The 19,628-nt window shown below is 35.6% G+C and overlaps 1 protein-coding gene across 5 annotated transcripts in view; it reads left to right on the top strand.

Annotated features, from left to right (window-relative positions):
* Positions 1–4,886: 4,886 nt before the first annotated feature.
* Positions 4,887–19,628, top strand: part of LOC125657896 (mediator of RNA polymerase II transcription subunit 12-like protein) — a 96,486-nt gene continuing 81,744 nt past the window's right edge. For 3 of the 5 annotated variants that reach the window (XM_048888806.2, XM_056149396.1, XM_056149399.1), the window contains exons 1-13: positions 4,887–5,020; positions 6,574–6,639; positions 8,670–8,708; positions 10,277–10,381; positions 11,918–11,998; positions 14,374–14,533; positions 14,722–14,891; positions 15,118–15,228; positions 15,436–15,578; positions 15,937–16,195; positions 16,484–16,583; positions 18,587–18,723; positions 19,514–19,534. In XM_048888806.2, the coding sequence (XP_048744763.2) occupies positions 4,928–5,020; positions 6,574–6,639; positions 8,670–8,708; positions 10,277–10,381; positions 11,918–11,998; positions 14,374–14,533; positions 14,722–14,891; positions 15,118–15,228; positions 15,436–15,578; positions 15,937–16,195; positions 16,484–16,583; positions 18,587–18,723; positions 19,514–19,534 (1,485 nt within the window). In that variant the 5' untranslated portion in view covers positions 4,887–4,927. The remainder of the gene's footprint in view (positions 5,021–6,573; positions 6,640–8,669; positions 8,709–10,276; positions 10,382–11,917; positions 11,999–14,373; positions 14,534–14,721; positions 14,892–15,117; positions 15,229–15,435; positions 15,579–15,936; positions 16,196–16,483; positions 16,584–18,586; positions 18,724–19,513; positions 19,535–19,628) is intronic. The other 2 variants (XM_056149397.1, XM_056149398.1) reach the window with 1 other exon arrangement.

The raw sequence follows: 19,628 nt of genomic DNA, 5'->3' as shown, positions 1-19,628 counted from the left end.
GCAAAATTAGTTAGTAGAAATAATTTTACGCCAAAGGATAACGATTTTAAAAGGCATATATATAGTATACAAGTATATATGTGTAGAGTTTTCACTATTCGGGACTTAACTCCCCATCTTCTCAAGACCACCTGAATACATTATCTGCAAAAATAGTATTGCATTCACAAAACACTGCATACATACCATCTTTGTATTTCATGAATGAATAGACAGAAATAAAATGTATAAAGTAAATAAATTGAACCCAAACTGAAGCAGTACAAATTCTAGCACTTGGTTTATTTTTAGAGATTATACTAATATTTATATTCGATTGATTTGCGACCCTTCGAGAATCTTTCACCCATATTGAGACGTCGCTAGCTGTACGTGGAGTATCACAGACATACATGCACAGTGAGGGTTCTTTAACTTGCCAACGCCTGCCGCGACACGGGACCTCCGTTTTTTAGGTCATATAACCGATAGATCCGAAATCCTCACTTCTAAATACCGAGCGTTTGGCGTATCCGCTTTGTAACATATAATCTGCAATGTGGCTGTACCGATTGATTGATTGATTGAGTGAGTGATTGGTGTTTTCCGCCACAATCAACAATATTTCAGTTATATGGTGACGCCCAGTTTTTATTGGTGGGAGAGAGAACCCAGATACAATGTACCTGGGAAGAGACCACCGACCTTCCGAAAGTAAACTGGGAAACTTTCTCACTTACCGGCGCGAGCGAGATTCGAACCCGTGCCGACCAGAGGTGAGAGGCCGTGCGATATTGAGTGTGATGCTCTAACCACTCGGCCACGGAGGCCCCTTGTGGTTGTACCGAAGGAGCAATCACTACCTATTTTAACGTCTTAGGTTTGACGCGGCCATGACACAAGCGAGCACGAACTCACGACCCCCGGATATGAAGCGAACGCTCTACCACTGAGCTATCGCGACTGGTCTAGAGATTATACAATATGAAGGCTAATCAATAACAGGTGCGCATTACATTGACTTAAAAAGGTAGGTAAATACTATTAGAAATTTCTGTCAATCAAAATATTTTTTCATTTAAATAACTTTAACAACTCATAAACTAACTAAAAAACCCATATTAGACATACCTTTGCGGGTTTATTTTTATACTATGTGCTACAGAGCACATATACCCCCAAATGCAAAAGCCAAATTTTAACACAAGGATGCATGATCCCATGTTTTATTAATTCATGTACCAAAGCACATCATATTAAACTATAATATATAAAAACGAATAGATATTCATTTACTGAGAGAATTTTTAAAGATATTCAATTGAAAACATACACAATTGCTGTTTAATCTGCTCACATCCTTCAGAAAAAAATCACAGAATATTGCAATTTTCAAGGGGCTTCCTTTTTCTCACAATTGTGTGTGTGTGTGTTATTTTTCTCCCCCCCCCCTTTTTTTTGGCTATCAATCATATCATACATAAAGATACATACATGTTATCTCATACTTACAGAAAAAATAAATTCATGTAGATTCTAGCAGCTACAGTTCATGTACAAATAATTTTGTTTCTTGAAAGTACGTATGAAGAAGAGTTCAAATATTAAACAACTTTGCTGATGATTTTCTGAGGCTTTATAATTCTGGGTTTCTTTGAACCAAACACAAACTCACTAAAAACAGTTTCAATTCCACTGTGAGGGTCACGCCTATGCATGATTTTTAACTTCTTCAGGCTTAGATTGCAAGCTATATATTGAGCCTTTTAGAGATTAGTGTAGATATTATATTGCTTTGTACCATTGGAGCTAGTGAGGACTTGACACTATAATAATTCATGGTAAATATATCTGAAGATTCACAACTGAATGCTAAATTTGACTCGTACAGTTCTCGTAAACTACAAACAGTTATAACCGGAACTTTCTAGTCGGTGTTTAAAATTTAAAACCGGATACGTAAAAGCACGGCCTTTCCTAAACGCATGTACAGTTTGAAAACCCGTATCAGAAGAGATCGATCGCGCTCTTGTGCGGCCTGTAATAACAACTCAAACATATAATGCAGTCCCCACAAAAACGCTTATTTTTAAAACACACAATGCGATTAATCCAAGAGTTAGTCTGCTGTCCTCCAAAACATGTACATGTATTAATCAGTTGATTAAATTCCCGAAACTCTTTTTATGCAATATGCCCTCCACCTTTATTTTGTGCTAATGAACATATACATGTATTAGTTATAGACTTCTATCCTTGGTGATATTGGTTAGATACTAACTTATGTATTATGTACCGTAGGCACCATCGTATGATTGGTTTGAGTGAATATAAATTGAAAGAACGACCCCTTCCCCTACAGAAAGGTATAGTCTATAGTAGTAGTACTATTGTTGACCATAGTATCTAAGGTTCGAGTTTAGTAAATAAATGTAGGCTATCTATCGGTCAGGGTAGCCTAATATTTAGGCCGCTTCGCGACCGAGTAGTCTCGATTCCGGCTGTCGTGTCAAACCTTAGATGTTTTCACATTATGATGACTGTTCCTACGTCAAGAGCCCGCTACCAAAAAGCGAAAGTTTTCTATCTGAGAATGTGTCATTAAACGCCCCGATTGAAACTGACTGGACTGTGCAATCGTAAAAGAAAGGTAAAAATAACGAACAGTGATCAATCTCATAACTCTTATAAGGAATACAAATAGAAAGAGTAGGGCAAAAATGGACCCCTAGACACACCAGAGGTGGAATCAGGTGTCTAGGAGGAATAAGCATCTCCTGTCGACCGGTCACAACCGCCATGAACTCTATATCCCTGCCAGGTAAACGGAGTTATCCGTAGTCAAATTCAGTATGTAAAGAATGGTCTAACAATTGGTATGAAACACCTCAGACAGCGTTTGTGGCACAGTCTGTGTATTGCATGTCTTCAAAAATGGGGAAATCGACACGTGAACTCATTTCCAAATCGTGAAGAAGTGCGTGTACATTTCATATTGTGTTAGTGTACTGTAGACAGGGTTTTTAGTTTCCAATTCGTGGACATGAATCGTTTATTTCTATCAGTAACAACAACACATTAACAGTAAATATCAGCATTCATGATCAGCAAAAAATACACTGTCTGTACTTTTTCTAGTAGTGCTAGCTATCAATTCTCTTAGGAAGTGTTATTCTCTTTGGAGAAGTGTACAACAATGACAATAGCTTGTACGAGGGTTGTTCGATATGTAATGTGTATTGTACGATATCTCAAAAGCATTCGATTCAAATAGTGAAATGAAAATTACATCCCTTCAAAGTATTCTCCGAGGTTTGAAATACATGATTTCAATCGCTGAATCCATTTCTGAAATGCGTCACGGTACGTTGATTTAGGTAGACCTCTGAGGCACTGACTGATGGCTGAGCCAAGGGCTTGTCGGGACTTGTAACGACGACCAGATAAGAACTTTTTAAGTTTTGGAAAAAGGAAAAGTCGCATGGAGCTAGATCTGGAGAGTATGGTGGGCGTGGCAAGACGGTAACCTTCTCCGACTTCAAAAATTGCTTCTCAAGCTCAGATGTATGTGATGGAGAATTATCATGAAGTAGACGAACATGCCTAAATCCTGACACAGGGCGTCGTTTATGATAATATTTCTTGAGCTGTTTTAGTATAACATCTCGGTAATACTGACTTGTAACACTGTTGCCCTTCGGCACCGGAATTTGTACGGCTATACCATCACACGAGAAGAATATATGCAATAAAGAACCTTCTTTGTGTTTATGGTTCTTTTGGCAACTGCAGGCCTTCTACCGTGTTTAGTTAGCCATATTTTGTTTCCAATTTTTCTTACTAGTTCGAAATAGTGAACCCATGTTTCGTCACCAGTAACAATGTTTGCAAATTGCCTTGATTGAATTTGGGAAACATTTTGAGCAATTGCTTAGTGGTTTGTATTCGTATCCGTTTTTTGGTCATCTGTCAATATATGCAGTATCCATCTGGTAGAAATCTTTCGTACTTTCAAAATACGCTTCAAAATTAAATGCACCCGCGATAGCGATATGCCAACAGCTTTGGCAATATTACGAATCGTGTATCTGACATCACTTTCAATTATTTCCCTGACTTTTGAGATATTTGCCTTGCCTGTTACAGTCACAGGTCGGTCAGGTTTTGCTGCATCTTTGACGGACTCTGTGCCTGTCGGAAATGTCTTTCTCCACCTACGAACTGTTTCATAAGATACCTGATCAGATCCATAAACTTCCCCCAATTCAGTAAAAATCTGCATTACCGAATGACCGAGTTTTGTGCAAACTTTTATATAAACTCTAATTTCTTCAATATTCTCAACCCGTTTCCCACTGTTTACAACAGTGGTCATCGACGGGCTCTATTGAAATGACTATAAGTGTAAAACTCTGTGGAGCTGAAAACTCAGTCGTGTTTATACTGTTGGAATGTATAGAATAGAGCTATTCAAGAGAATCATCCACGAAATCGTACAGAGCGTTATCGCGCTGTGGTATAATACACATTACATATCGAACAGCTCTCGTATGTATTTCTTCATTGGCTTTAATGTAGTAATAATAAAATATGATATTATACATGTATCATTATTGGGGTTTTTTTCACCCCCAAAACAAAGACCAAGCGTTTAAATTCAAATTTTAAAATATCTTTTAACTGACTGATAGAAGTAAAATTAATAAGTAAAGTTATGTTTTATAACTTTGTGTCATACATTTTTCTGAAATTCTTTTCCCGTCCTCTTTTCTTAATCCGTCATTTTAATACAACCATATTTTTAATATGCCTATGTTGGAAGGCAATCTATGTTTTACACTATCCCTGATGAAATGTTAGGTCTATAAAACGTTTGATTGCAAAGGCTTCATGACATGGACGCTGTAAGCGTCTTTCGGAGCAGGAAAATGGAATAAGAGAAAGAAAAATGTCTGTATTTCCATCACAAGAAAGTAGGCCTCTAAAGAAGCCCAGACTAGGGCCTCCTGATGTCTATCCTCAGGATTCAAAGCAAAAAGAGGTAAATGAGAGCACGATAGATGGGTTTCTAGGTAACGCAGTGTCTTATCGAGCTAAGCATAGTTATGAAAACAACAAGCTAGCAAAGCCTAGGTGGCCGCAACGGCACAGAATTTTGTCATTTTTCGCATTTTTAGACTAAATCAGTGCGGCAGCCACACGAAAACTTTAATAAGAATCAAGAGAGAATCACTGAACAAACGGTGACAGTGTTGTGATCTTGACATACGGTCATACTCAATGTTGACTACTCAAGTAGCAAACTCGGACTTAAGTTCGAGATTTTTTCGAGAAACCCAAGCCCGGTGCCCTACCATTTGATTTAAACCTTGTCTCTTTTTTGCAGAGAGATTAAATCTAAACTGCATGTTAGCAGTCCCTAATTTTCACATCATTTAAACGAGGACTGTATGACAGTCGCAGATTCAAACAGCGATGATGTCTCTCTCTACTGAATGCAAGGGTATCCCTGTTAATTCTGATGGTAGAATGTTGACTAAATGACAGCTGGAAAACATGCACACTGTCTTTGTAGTTAAACATCAACATTATTGCTGATTTTTAAAAAAAAAAATTGACATAGAGGCCCAGGGAATAGTGTGTAACTTGTATTATACTAGTTAATTAAAGTCTTTTAGAATATTAATGTCATGATCTGATTCTTTAAGGTCTTATAATTTTTAATTATAGATTTGTAATTTACTTACTTAATCACTGATCATTACAGTGGTTGCTTGCATGGACACTATATGTAAACACTTTTATTTTCATGACACTTGTCAGATGCAACCATGACTTCTTGTTGAAATTACCACACACGGCATCATAGCAAGCATTATTTGATGATATGAATCAAAACAGTACCATAAAAATACACATCCCACAAAAACACACAACTGGACGTTAAAGGTAGCTCACTACACTAAAGCTTATACTCTGTATGACACTATGTCACAAGATGGCAATTTAAATGTTATGTGAAATTATTTGTATCGATCAACTTGTTTGTCTATCATTGTAGCTCAGTGGTTAAAGCATTGGGCTGGTGAACCACAGATCTCGAGTTCAATTCCGTCAGTCTTTTGTTCATATGTGTTGAAATATTTACTTTTTGAAAATTATGTTTTTATCCAAATGTGTATATTTTTTGCCTTTTTGGCTTATATACTTATTGTATATCATCATATCTTTTATAATTAAATCAATGCATACTGATTTGAGAAACTATTTCTGGGTGTAGTGAGCCACCTTAAAATTAATCTTTATTTGACAGAGTTGCCAGGATAACCTATGAAAGCTCAGTACATTTTTTTTCAAGTAGTTTTTTTTTTTAATTGTTGATTTGCACAGATGTTGGTGTGAGGGATCATTTGTGTTGGAGGAAGCTGGCTAGGGGTACCTGAAGAAACTCACAAGTCAAAATGGGCAACCACTATACTCTCTCACATACAACATACAACATGTTATTTATTTCATTTCATCCTAGACTATTAAGTATGCCAGTATATTTTTCTCATGTAGATAAGGTACTTCAAAAGTGTCCGTTTATTTCAGGATGAGCTAACTGCAATAAGTGTGAAACTTGGATTCAGCAACAATCCCCCAAGTGGATGGGATGAGGTTTGTGGATTTTATTTTGCATTTATAAGTCAGATTGGAGAGTCATTAAGGGGAGATAATGCAACAGATTTAAATATTGTCTGTTTTATACACAGTGGATTCTATGTTGTGCTCGTATTTGTAGTTTATTTCTAATGATCAGGGTTCAACACTAACAGTAGACTAGTCCACCAAAGATTGGGTTCCCCAAATATCATGTACTAGGTTGACCGTTTATTTACTTAGATTTTTATTTATCTTTATATATCAGATTGCAAATTGAGTTTGTTTTTATTGGAAGTCAATCAATTGATAACACATACTTTTATTTTGTAAAAATAAAAATGATATGGTATGACATAATGAAAACATGACACAAGCCTTGTTTACATAACAAAGAATCGTGAACTCTGTATCTCTCTTGTAACTCGACAACTGATATTCAAATTTTTGTTGACCATTAGAAATACCTTAGTTACGCATTGTAAACATTAGAAATGGAAAAATAAAATTTGGAGATTTTCAGCTCAAATCGTGTCTATGCCCCTATAATTTATGTCTATGTCCTTGAAAATTCCCTTCCAGATGTGAAATAATAGTACCATTTAAAACCTAAACAAAATCCTAAGAACATAAAACTATAAATCTTACTCTATGGTTGTGATGTTATCCTTCCCCCAACCAAGTTACTGTAATTTTTTAAGAATCATATCATTACTTGTCTTGAGAAGTTTGAAAGAGTTGATGAAAGTCATGTTCTTAACAGACTTCACTAACTAGTACAGACTACATGTAGTATCACTAACTAGTACAGGCTACATGTAGTATCACTAACTAGTACAGACTACATGTAGTATCACTAACTAGTACAGACTACATGTAGTATCACTAACTACTACAGACTACATGTAGTATCACTAATTAGTACAGACTACATGTAGTATCACTAACTAGTACAGACTACATGTAGTATCACTAACTAGTACAGACTACACGTAGTATCACTAACTAGTACAGACTACATGTAGTATCACTAACTAGTACAGGCTACACATAGTATCACTAACTAGTACAGACTACATGTAGTATCACTAACTAGTACAGGCTACATGTAGTATCACTAACTAGTACAGGCTACATGTAGTATCACTAACTAGTACAGGCTACATGTAGTATCACTAACTAGTACAGACTACATGTAGTATCACTAACTAGTACAGACTACATGTAGTATCACTAACTAGTACAGGCTACACATAGTATCACTAACTAGTACAGACTACATGGTATTTCGTGCTTTACTTTAGAACATTGTCCGATATTAAAAGTGGATGGTATTTCGTGCTTTACTTTAGAACATTGTCCGATATTAAAAGTGGATGGTATTTCGTGCTTTACTTTAGAACATTGTCCGACATTGAAAGTGGATGGTATTTCGTGCTTTACTTTAGAACATTGTCCGACATTAAAAGTGGATGGTATTTTGTGCTTTACTTTAGAACATTTTCCGACATTAAAAGTGGATGGTATTTCGTGCTTTAGAACATTTTACAACATTAAAAGTGGATGGTATTTCGTGCTTTACTTTAGAACATTGTCCGACATTAAAAGTGGATGGTATTTCGTGCTTTACTTTAGAACATTTTCCGACATTAAAAGTGGATGGTATTTCGTGCTTTAGAACATTTTACAACATTAAAAGTGGGTGGTATTTCGTGGCAGTTGAAAAAATTACAGAGGGCCGCAGAGAGGGGACAAATTCATGTGAAACCAAGACTTCTATTGGCATACATTGATCTGCCTATGAATTTGAAAGAGTATTTATGATTCTGATTTTGCAGAATTAGTTTCAAGATCAGTATGTAGAGGGTCCTGATATTGATATTTTCAGCTATGCATTTTTGTGATCCATGTTGTAATGGTAAAATATAGTAGTCAACAGAAGTTGTGTGAACACTTTATGTAAATTGAATAGTAATACATCGTACATGTGTACTTGTATGTATCACTGAATTGGTTCTCTGTTCATTTTTTCCCTTTTTCTATTGTAGTATGGCTCAGCAAGAAGAGAAAACATCAACCAAGAAAAGGTATCAATTGATGACATCATGATGATTATATCGATGACAGTCCAATGATTGTATCAATGACAGTGCGATGATTGTATCAATGGCAGTTCAATGATTATATCAATGACAGCCCAATGATTATATCAATGACAGTGTGATGATTATATCAATGACAGTGCAATGATTGTATCAATGACAGTCCAATGATTGTATCAATGACAGCTCAATGATTGTATCAATGACAGTACAATGATTATATCAATGAAAGTCCAATGTTTATATCAATGACAGTCCAATGATTGTATCAATGACAGTGCAATGATTATATCAATGACAGTCCAATGTTTATATCAATGACAGTCCAATGATTTTATCATTGACAGTGCGGTGATTTTATCAATGACAGTGCAATGATTATGTCAATGACAATGCGATGATTATATCAATGACAGTTCAATGATTATATCGATGACAGTGCGATGATTATATCAATGACAGTTCAATGATTATATCGATGACAGTGCGATGATTATATCAATGACAGTTCAATTATTATATCAATGACAGTCCAATGATTTTATCATTGACAGTGCGGTGATTTTATCAATGACAGTGCAATGATTATGTCAATGACAATGCGATGATTATATCAATGACAGTTCAATGATTATATCGATGACAGTGCGATGATTATATCAATGACAGTTCAATTATTATATCAATGACAGTCCAATGATTTTATCATTGACAGTGCGGTGATTTTATCAATGACAGTGCAATGATTATGTCAATGACAATGCGATGATTATATCAATGACAGTTCAATGATTATATCGATGACAGTGCGATGATTATATCAATGACAGTTCAATGATTATATCGATGACAGTGCGATGATTATATCAATGACAGTTCAATTATTATATCAATGACAGTCCAATGATTATATCAGTGACAGTTCAATGATTATATCAATGACAGTCCAATGATTATATCAATGACAGTCCATTGATTGTATCAATGACAGTCCAACGATTATATCAATGATTATATCAATGACAGTCCATTGATTATATCAATGACAGTCCAATGATTATATCAATGATTATATCAACGACAGTCCAATGATTATATCAATGATTATATCAATGACAGTCCAATGATTATATCAATGACAGTCCATTGATTATATCAATGACAGTCCAATGATTATATCAATGAAAGTCCAATGATTATACCAATGAAAGTCCAATGATTATATCAATGACAGTCCATTGTTCTAATGACCGTTATCCAGTTTTTCTAATGAATATTCATAGTTTTCATTGCTGTGATTTTGGAGGCATTTGAATTTGTCAAATGAATTTATTAGATTCTATTTGATATTCAACATAATTCAAAAGTTTAAAATAGTTTTATCCCATGTACAATTGTAAAAACACATGATGGGTTTGTTACAATGTATATTGCTTTAGAAAAAAGAATGTAAGTTATACAGGCACATGAGGAAATTTTGAAATGATAGGATGTGATTTTCAATATGACTGTCCAAGCTACATGTTTATATGTTTTGAACAACTTTATTTTAGTTTGGCAAAGATTTTATATCTGTGCTCAACAGAAAGACTGAATATAACACCTTCCAAGACACTACAAAGAAAAAGCAAATGCCCACAAAAGATATATTTTGGCCGGTAAGTTGTGATTTTGATTTTTGTTTTGTTTTTTTATTTGTTTGTTTTTCAAGGGAAAAGGATAGTACATTACTCTTAAGAGCAAATCCTGTTTGAAGAATTTCTGACAGCCTGATTTTGATTTATCAGTCATTTACTTAATAAAACATGCATTGAAAAATAGGATAATTATTAGTGATGGGATTCGGTGAGAATTTCCTAATCGATGATTGGTTTACCATAACTAACTAATTATCAATTATAATCGGACACAGAGAAATTCTATAATAAAGTCATTTAACTACGGAAAAAGTGTAAATAGTTATTTTCTACATTTATATTCGTTGTTTATTTATTGCTGAGATAGTGTAAATGAATTTCTGTGTGTATTTGTTATTCTTTTGCTAATATCCTTCCATTACATATATAAAAAGTTAATACGATTTTTAGAATGGTTTATGCGCCAAAACGGAGTTCGTTTGCTCCAGTTATATCCCGGTATATTAAAGTTACTTGTCATTAACTGACGATGATCTGGCATAAAATATAATTAACGTTCAACAAAGAAAAATAAGGAAAGAAATTCATTTTATTAAAAACAAATCAGATATATTGTCGCCAATTGAAAACACGAGGCAGAGTAACACTGGCCTGTGAATGCAGTTTTATCTACGTAATTTATCTACGTAATTCACACATGGCTTTGCTTGTACATGGCTTTGCTCGTATCAAGATTCTCTTTGATGGATGGTCCTTCATTTATACATGTACATGTCTGAATCAAAAGTACGTCTACCTGACCAAGCAAACATGCTTTATTCCCTGGGTATGAATACTTTCACTTTCGTGTGTGCCACCATTACGATAAATTAGGTTAATAGATAGGTCACGGCAGGAATACTCTTAAAAAACCTACAGTCATCAAGAAAACAAAATATAAAAACCGATTAATTGGAATAAAATTTTCATAATCGAGCGCTTAGAATTTGACAACAATCTACCGATTTTCGATTATAATCGATGATTGGAATACCACTAATAATTATTTGTTAAGATATCTGATTATTTACAATTGATTTTTAGACAATCAATTTTTGTGAGTGGATAAATGCACATAGTGTATATGAAGCTTTAAAAAATGAAATTATTTGGTTATTGGGTCCATTCATGATTTTATTAATTTTGATGAAAAAAATGTCTACGGTTGAACATATTTTTGGAAGATGTTACAGGTTTTTTTTAGAGCATTACCTGTCTTTCAATATGGCACCCAAAGAAAATGCTAAAGAATGCCTGGTCAATAATTCAGTGGAATGTTACATTTTAATACATATTTAAACAATGAGCAAATTTTTGTCATATCTATTTCACTGGTGTCGAAAAATATGTTAAGAATAAAAGAAGGAATGGCGACTATATTTTTCTTCCAAGAAAGTGATATGCCTCCCTTTCACATCCATTTTCATGAAAGGTTGACCAGAGATCAAGATTATGAAGTTTTTATAAGCTTATTGTTCAGGGTAAGTTATTAATTTCATTATCTTTTGTTGATGATAGGCGGCAAAAAATCAAAGTGCCATGCGAGCCTGGTTCAAAGATCTTTCTGGAAACAAACCACTGTCACATCTAGGAAGGAAGGTTTGAGATTTTTCTGCAAAATTAACCATGTCTTAATATTTAGCATCAAGGAAATTTTACTTTTAAGATAACTGATCAATATTTTATGGCTATTCAACATCATTTTTAGCTCAACTGAGCTCACATGAGCTTTTCTGATCATCTGTTGTCTGATGTCCAGGCTTCTCCAGACCACAAGGCCGATTTCAACCAAACTTGTCAAAAAGCATCTTTTGGTAAAGGGAATTCAAAATTGTTCAAGTAAAGGGTCACACCCATTTAAAAGGGGAAATAATAAAGAAATAGTTAATGGGTCATTTAGAAATCTTCTCAAGAATCACTGGACTTAAAAAAGACAACCGTTATGTGAAAGCTTTCTTAATGAGTGGAGATTCAAAACTGTACAAATCATGCCCAATGAGATTTTTCTTACTTTAATCAAGGGTGAATAATTCTTCTAAAAAGTTTCAAGTGCAAAAAGATTGGCTTCTAATCATTTATCTGTCATGTGAATTTGATGTATTTCACTTTCATCATTATTTAACGATAAATGTTTATCTTCATTTCAATCGATCAAAATTATACCATCTCCTTTCATTGTACATTGAATACCTTAATATGCAAGCATTCTCAGAAAATGCAGATTCAAGTTTGTTCAATGTAAACATCCTGACATAGTGCAGATTCAGAATTGTTGAAATCAATGACCCTGAGGGTAGGATGGGGCTGCAGTTTTACATGTGTAATATGTAGGGAAAATCTTTAAAAATCTTCTCTGACAAGAAAAGCCGGGTCATGGTTAGTCATAATTAATATGCAAGCATCATAAGGTAGTGTGTAGATTGAAGTTTGTTCAAATCATGGCCACAATGGAGAGGGGATGGGGAAGGAGGTACAATAGGAGAACAAAGTTTTGCATGGGAATTTATAGGGGGGAAATCTTCCAGAAATCTTCTCATCAAGATCAGCAAGGCCATGATTTTTCATATCAATATGCAACCTTTCTTTCTTTCTTGCAGATTTCAGTTTATTCCAATTTTTGCCCCCGAGGGTAGGGTGGGGCCACAATAAGGGATCAAATGCATACATCACAATATATTAGGAAATTTTATATGAAATCTTCTCCAGACCAGCCACACTTTGATTTGTCATTATTATTATGCAAGCATCCTCGGGTATTTCAGATTCAATTTCCTTCAGATCAAGGCTGCGGGTAGGGTGAGGCCTCAGTAGGGGGTTGAAGTTGTACATTAGAATTTATTGATCTTTGGAAATATTCTAATCAATGACCACTGATTAGATGTATTAATATGCAAGAATTTCTGTGTAATGTAGATTCAATTTTGCCTAGGGTGGACTTAATAAGGGAATAAAAGTTTTTACAAGAGAACATATGGGAGATTTAAAAAAAAAATTAATTTCACTAATAGCAGGACCAAATCAGATTAATATGCAAATGTTCAGGTGAATTCTCATGGACCCTGGGGTTAATGATGGGACTAAAATCAGAGATCACATTTTCTATAATACATGAATACAGGAAATATCTTTTTGAAAATCTTCTTCTCCTTATTTGTCATTTTGATTTTGAGTCATCCCTATGTTGAATGATTCAAGTTCAGTTAAGGAAACACCCCAACGCAGCGGGGTTGGGTAAAAATTTATGATGAGATTAATCAAAAAGGGGAAGATCTTTTAAAAATCTTCTGAAGAAGAAAAAGAGGGCTAAGGTGAGCATTGTGGGCCATGGGCATTTTTTTTTTTTTTTTTTTTTTTTTTTATACAGTTTCCCACATTTAACAAATAGAAACATTACAATATTAGAACATGTTTGTACCACTATTTAACAAGTACAGTACTATACCCACATTATGACAAGAGACATATTCGGTAGTATTTGTACATATTATGTACAGGTGCCCACATTTATAATGACAAGAGACATATTTGGTAGTATTTGAACATATAATGTACAGGTACCCACATTTATAATGACAAGAGACATATTTGGTAGTATTTGATCACATTATGTACAGGTGCCCACATTTATAATGACAAGAGACATATTTGGTAGTATTTGAACATATAATGTACAGGTACCCACATTTATAATGACAAGAGACATATTTGGTAGTATTTGAACATATAATGTACAGATGCCCACATTTATAATGACAAGAGACACATTTGGTAGTATTTGTACACATTATGTACAGGTACCCACATTTATAATGACAAGAGACATATTTGGTAGTATTTGAACATATAATGTACAGGTACCCACATTTATAATGACAAGAGACACATTTGGTAGTATTTGTACATATTATGTACAGATGCCCACATTTATAATGACAAGAGACATATTTGGTAGTATTTGTACATATTTTGTACAGGTGCCCACATTTAACAAGAAGGAGGAAGTGTTCAGTACTCTGTGTGAGTTTGTGGTGCCCATGACGAAGGCTGTCTGGTTTATCAAGATGACTGCAGCGTACAATGTGGCCGTTCAGGAGAAGATGAAACAGCGCAGACAAATGGTGGACCAGTCCATGGGTATTGTGTTAGAAGGGTCGAAGGGGTTTATTAAATGGGCAGATTTATGAATATTCAGTATTTTTTTGTTTAGAATATGTGTAATACAATGCCATTTAGTATACTGTATATATAGATATGCATAGCAAATTACTGAACCAGTGTTCCCCCATCACAGTCATGGTAATGACACTACTCCTGTATTTCAGAATGGTGTCAGGCCATCACTAAATACCTGAGGGACCAGATTCAAAAAATCCAGGAGCCACACAGTGGCCCCGGTTCCACTGCTGGATTCCTCACTGTATCACAGCCTGATCCTAACCAGGCCCTGAGGCAATGGCAGTACACCTGTAAATTAGCCAGGCATATGTATGATGTAAGTGAAATTAGCCAGGCCAAGCACAGCCGCATGGGTGTGTGTGTGGGGGGGGGGGGGGGGGGGGGGGGGGGTGGAGGAGAAAGTTCATTTCACTCCTGAGATTAGTCAAAAATACATATTTTTTGTCTAATTTTACAGCTTCAGTTATAAAATAAAGGAATGTTTTTTCTTAAGTTATGTTGGATCCTCCTTTTTAAATTTTTAATGAGATTTTCTGCTTTAGGAGGGACTGGTGGACAGACATGAATTTTTGAGTTGGCTAATCGATTTAGTGGAGAAAATGAAACAGAATGAAGATACTGTTTTCAAACTTCTGATGGCACAAATTCTGCTGGTGGGTACAACTCAAATCTTTCCTGTACATGTACATTTATGTGCACTGTTTGGGTAAATTCCAAAATAATTCATATTTACGACAAGTGTTTGTGCAATTATAAATTGACAAGAAATTTCATGCGTTACTCATATGTTGACATGGCAGTAAATTTTCGATCTTACTAGAAAATTTTCATTCAATGATTTTGAAAACTGTTCTTTTAAGTACATGGAGGAGATAACGCTATCAGTGATATTATCCAGAAGACTGGCCCATTTCTCGGCCAAGAAGATAGCCCAGCTGTGTAGCGAGTCCGACTGCATGCCCCCTCGCACCGACTCACCCATGCTGACCACTGGCTCTACTGGGTAAATGACGATGGTGTAGTAGACCTTATAACAGTTACAATTGTTTTGTGACACTATATTCTCTCTTTGTAGAGTACTGATATTAAGAATTTAGCATGATGACATGGACTATTAGGATAGGTCATGAACTGGTGCTAGCCATTTTGCGCCATATTTTTTTTTACTATTGATAGCCTTATGACATTAATAAAAATTAACTACACTTTTATGTATGACTGTGATGTATGTCTATATCCAAAACAAAACCTTTGGTGGTAGTGCATGTACAGCATTACATCTATGTTTATATGTAAAACCACCTTAGACATCTGTTTTAGTGAAAATTGTTCATACTTGAACATTGTCCATTAATTTTCAGTATGCCGAATAACCAGATCATGACCCAGAATCCCCTAGCTACTGTGTTTGCTCAGCATAACAACTGTCCCCAGCATCGGGGGATTGTGCTCAGTGTGTGTGCCACCCTCCAGATCATCACCCTGCTGTGCCCCTCCGCCCTGGTCTGGAATAGCCTGGGGGATGGGAAGAACTCCTCCTTCCTCTGTGGCTCACCACTGGATATTCTTCCCTGTGCCCCATCCAGTTTACCAATGCCTCAGGGTCCTCAGAACATGCAGGTACAGTGAGAAAGGGTTATCACACTGTATTTCTAGGGTTATCACACTGTATTTCTAGGGTTATCACACTGTATTTCTAGGGTTATCACACTGTATTTCTAGGAAAGGTCGGGTTAAAAAGTGATAAAGTTGAAGAGGTATCAGGTAGTACATATTTCATTTTGGGATTGACAAAAGGTTTGGGTAAACTTTTTGTGTGTGAATTTATACAAGTGTGATCACTCTGAAAACTGAGAATACAGTATAGAATGTCTGAATATTGAAAAATTGTTTTGTTTGTGTTAATAGATCAGAACACAGATTCGTTCATCAGAGAACCATGTTAGACAAAGGGGTAGAGCAGCAGAGCTCCGATGGTCCTCCGACAAATGCCAACAGTCCACTAAAGGTACATACAGAGTATGTGTAGGCAGAGAACAGAGTATGTGTAGGCAGAGAACAGAGTATGTGTAGGCAGAGAACAGAGTGTGTGTAGGCAGAGAACAGAGTATGTGTAGGCAGAGAACAGAGTATGTGTAGGCAGAGAACAGAGTATGTGTAGGCAGAGAACAGAGTATGTGTAGGCAGAGAACAGAGTATGTGTAGGCAGAGAACAGAGTGTGTGTAGGCAGAGAACAGAGTATGTGTAGGCAGAGAACAGAGTATGTGTAGGCAGAGAGAACAGAGTATGTGTAGGCAGAGAACAGAGTATGTGTAGGCAGAGAACAGAGTATGTATAGGCAGAGATAGTATGTCAGAGCATGTGTAGGCAGAGATAGTATGTGTAGGCAGAGAACAGAGTATGTGTAGGCAGAGAACAGAGCATGTGTAGGCAGAGATAGTATGTGTAGGCAGAGATAGTATGTGTAGGCAGAGAACAGAGTATGTGTAGGCAGAGATAGCATGTGTAGGTAGAGAACAGAGTATGTGTAGGCAGAGATAGCATGGACAGGGATGAAGCTTAAAGAATATTCTGAAGGCAATGTTTACAGGTTTAATATATTTATAAGGACAATATGTAATTACAGCTGCCATCTGTACTGATTTAGTGTGGTTAATGTATAGAAGCTGAAATTTACATGTAACACCAGGGATTACCATTAAGGGAAATATTCTTGTGTAATTTTCTCAGAAATCATGTAATTTAACTCCCCATGGATAAAATTTCCTCAGTAAGGATATGTAAGACAAACAAAAAAATCTGTATGGGTTAATATTCTGACTGGTAATTTTTTGGTTTAATTACAATGTAGTTTTGAAAATTTGTAGGTAATTTTAGTTCGGAAAAGGGACACAACTCTGTGAATCATTAATTTGCAATCAAATATTATGACATATAATATTTATCTGTTTAAAAGTTCACCACCAAAGATATAGATTGCAATAGATCTGTTATTTTATACACCAGATTTTTGTTTCAAATGTTGAGAATATCGAAAGGAAACCTGGAAAAAAAACTATACTTACATGTGCTTACATATCCTCTCCATGCTTAGCTACAGATCTGGAGTTCTCTGGTTTGTTCCAGTATTTTCCCTGGAAGCTACAGATCTGTAGTTCTCTGGTTTGTTCCAGTATTTTCCCGGAGAGCTACAGATCTGTAGTTCTCTGGTTTGTTCCAGTATTTTCCCGGAGAGCTACAGATCTACAGTTCTCTGGTCTGTCCCAGTATTTTCCCGGAGAGCTACAGATCTACAGTTCTCTGGTCTGTCCCAGTATTTTCCCGGAGAGCTACAGATTTGTAGTTCTCTGGTCACTCCCAGGACGTATGAGGTTGCACAGCATTTTCCTATACCTCGGGATATACTTTTACATGCACATATATCCATAAGCAACATCTGTTACTAGTACAGAAAGGACTTTGAGATACTTTAGAGATATTACAATAAAATATGGCTGTTACGTGTACATGTAGCATTCATCATCTTCTGAAAAATTGGTATAGATTAATGTATAGTATGCTTGTTGTGTATTTAAGGATCTATAAAATCAGACAGAATAAAGGCAGACCTTTGCAATTTTAACAACCAATAGGACTTAACTTCCCCATTCCAAATACGTTATGATATCCTCCCCTAGGGCCCAGCGCGGGGGGTCACAATCTCTATTGTTGGCTATTACGCATTGTTATGCTATGGTTGTGGAAAGGATATATAACAAGATATATTCTGTTGCAGCTGGTGTGACTTTAAACCACATAACGATTTCGCTAAATGACAATATCAGTATATTGAATGTCTTTAACAGTATGTGTTATTTTGTTATAAGCTGGTACCAAGGTACATGTATACATGCAGTTGCTATTTGATAGCTGTAATCAGTGTTAATCTGATTTGAGGTGCTGTAACATGTACTGCTCTGTAAAACAAGATCAGCACTTTGCAGGTTATCTATGTATCATTTCAATGGCAGGGAACACCATAACTCGAGTGTTGGAGGTGTTGGACACGCTGGACAGGCATAATTTTGACAAAGAGGACACTCTAAATTCCCTGGAAACTTTGTATCACAAGATCTTCACAGCCAATCAGACCAAAGACAACTCAGAGGTGAGACCCACAGACATAACATGCTGATTTGTTCTCTGATAAATAAAGATATATTTCTGTACAGAAACAACCAGAATAAGAAAACTGCATGAATATATATATACATTTAAAACTGCCAATAATTGATCAATACCAAGTTCTTACTCCAAGTTGTGGCAAAACTTGGCAAATTTTGTTTATGTGTAAAACTTTTAAATAACACCTTTAGTGCTATCAATATTAAATTGAAACTCAATGGATATTTAGAAAGGGCAAGTAGTCCTTTATCAAAATTTGTAAATTTGATTATCCCAGGGATAGGGGTTTTGGTATCAGGGTGGGGACAAAATGGGCGTAATGGTTAAATGTGTGCACTAACAATTAACTACCTTTCCATTTGGTATGAAGCATCTTTGGGACAAGGGAGAGATTGTGTTGTAAATTTTCATTATTCCTGCACCCCCAGGGCCTTAGGGGTGGAGCAAAAACTGCCCGAAATTGACAAATTTTCCAGAATTGTCTTCTCTATAACCACATATCTGTATGAAAAACCAAATACATTGTCATATAGAGCAGGAATGCCTCAGTCTATCAAAATTGTACATTTCAGATCCCTGGGGTAGGAGTTCTGACTGTGGCAGGGCCAATCTTTAGTACTATTGACACTAAATTGATACTATTATACCCCAAGTTTTTTGTTGAAACAAGATAGGATGCCAATGAATTACACCTGAAATGACACAAAAAAAATATGTTATTGATATTGGTTTCTAATTGTTGGTTGATTACACTAACTCTTAATCAATTTTAGGAGGATGAAGTATTACCAAAAGTAGGTATTGAGTTGTAAATCCCTCTGAATTAACGTGGGGTCAAATTAATATGGAATTCCTTGCTGTGATCTGAAATTTGCATATATGGCATGT

Source organism: Ostrea edulis, chromosome 9 (assembly GCF_947568905.1).
Source record: "Ostrea edulis chromosome 9, xbOstEdul1.1, whole genome shotgun sequence".
Taxonomy (NCBI): domain Eukaryota; kingdom Metazoa; phylum Mollusca; class Bivalvia; order Ostreida; family Ostreidae; genus Ostrea; species Ostrea edulis.
This window is presented reverse-complemented; position numbering and strand designations above follow the sequence as displayed.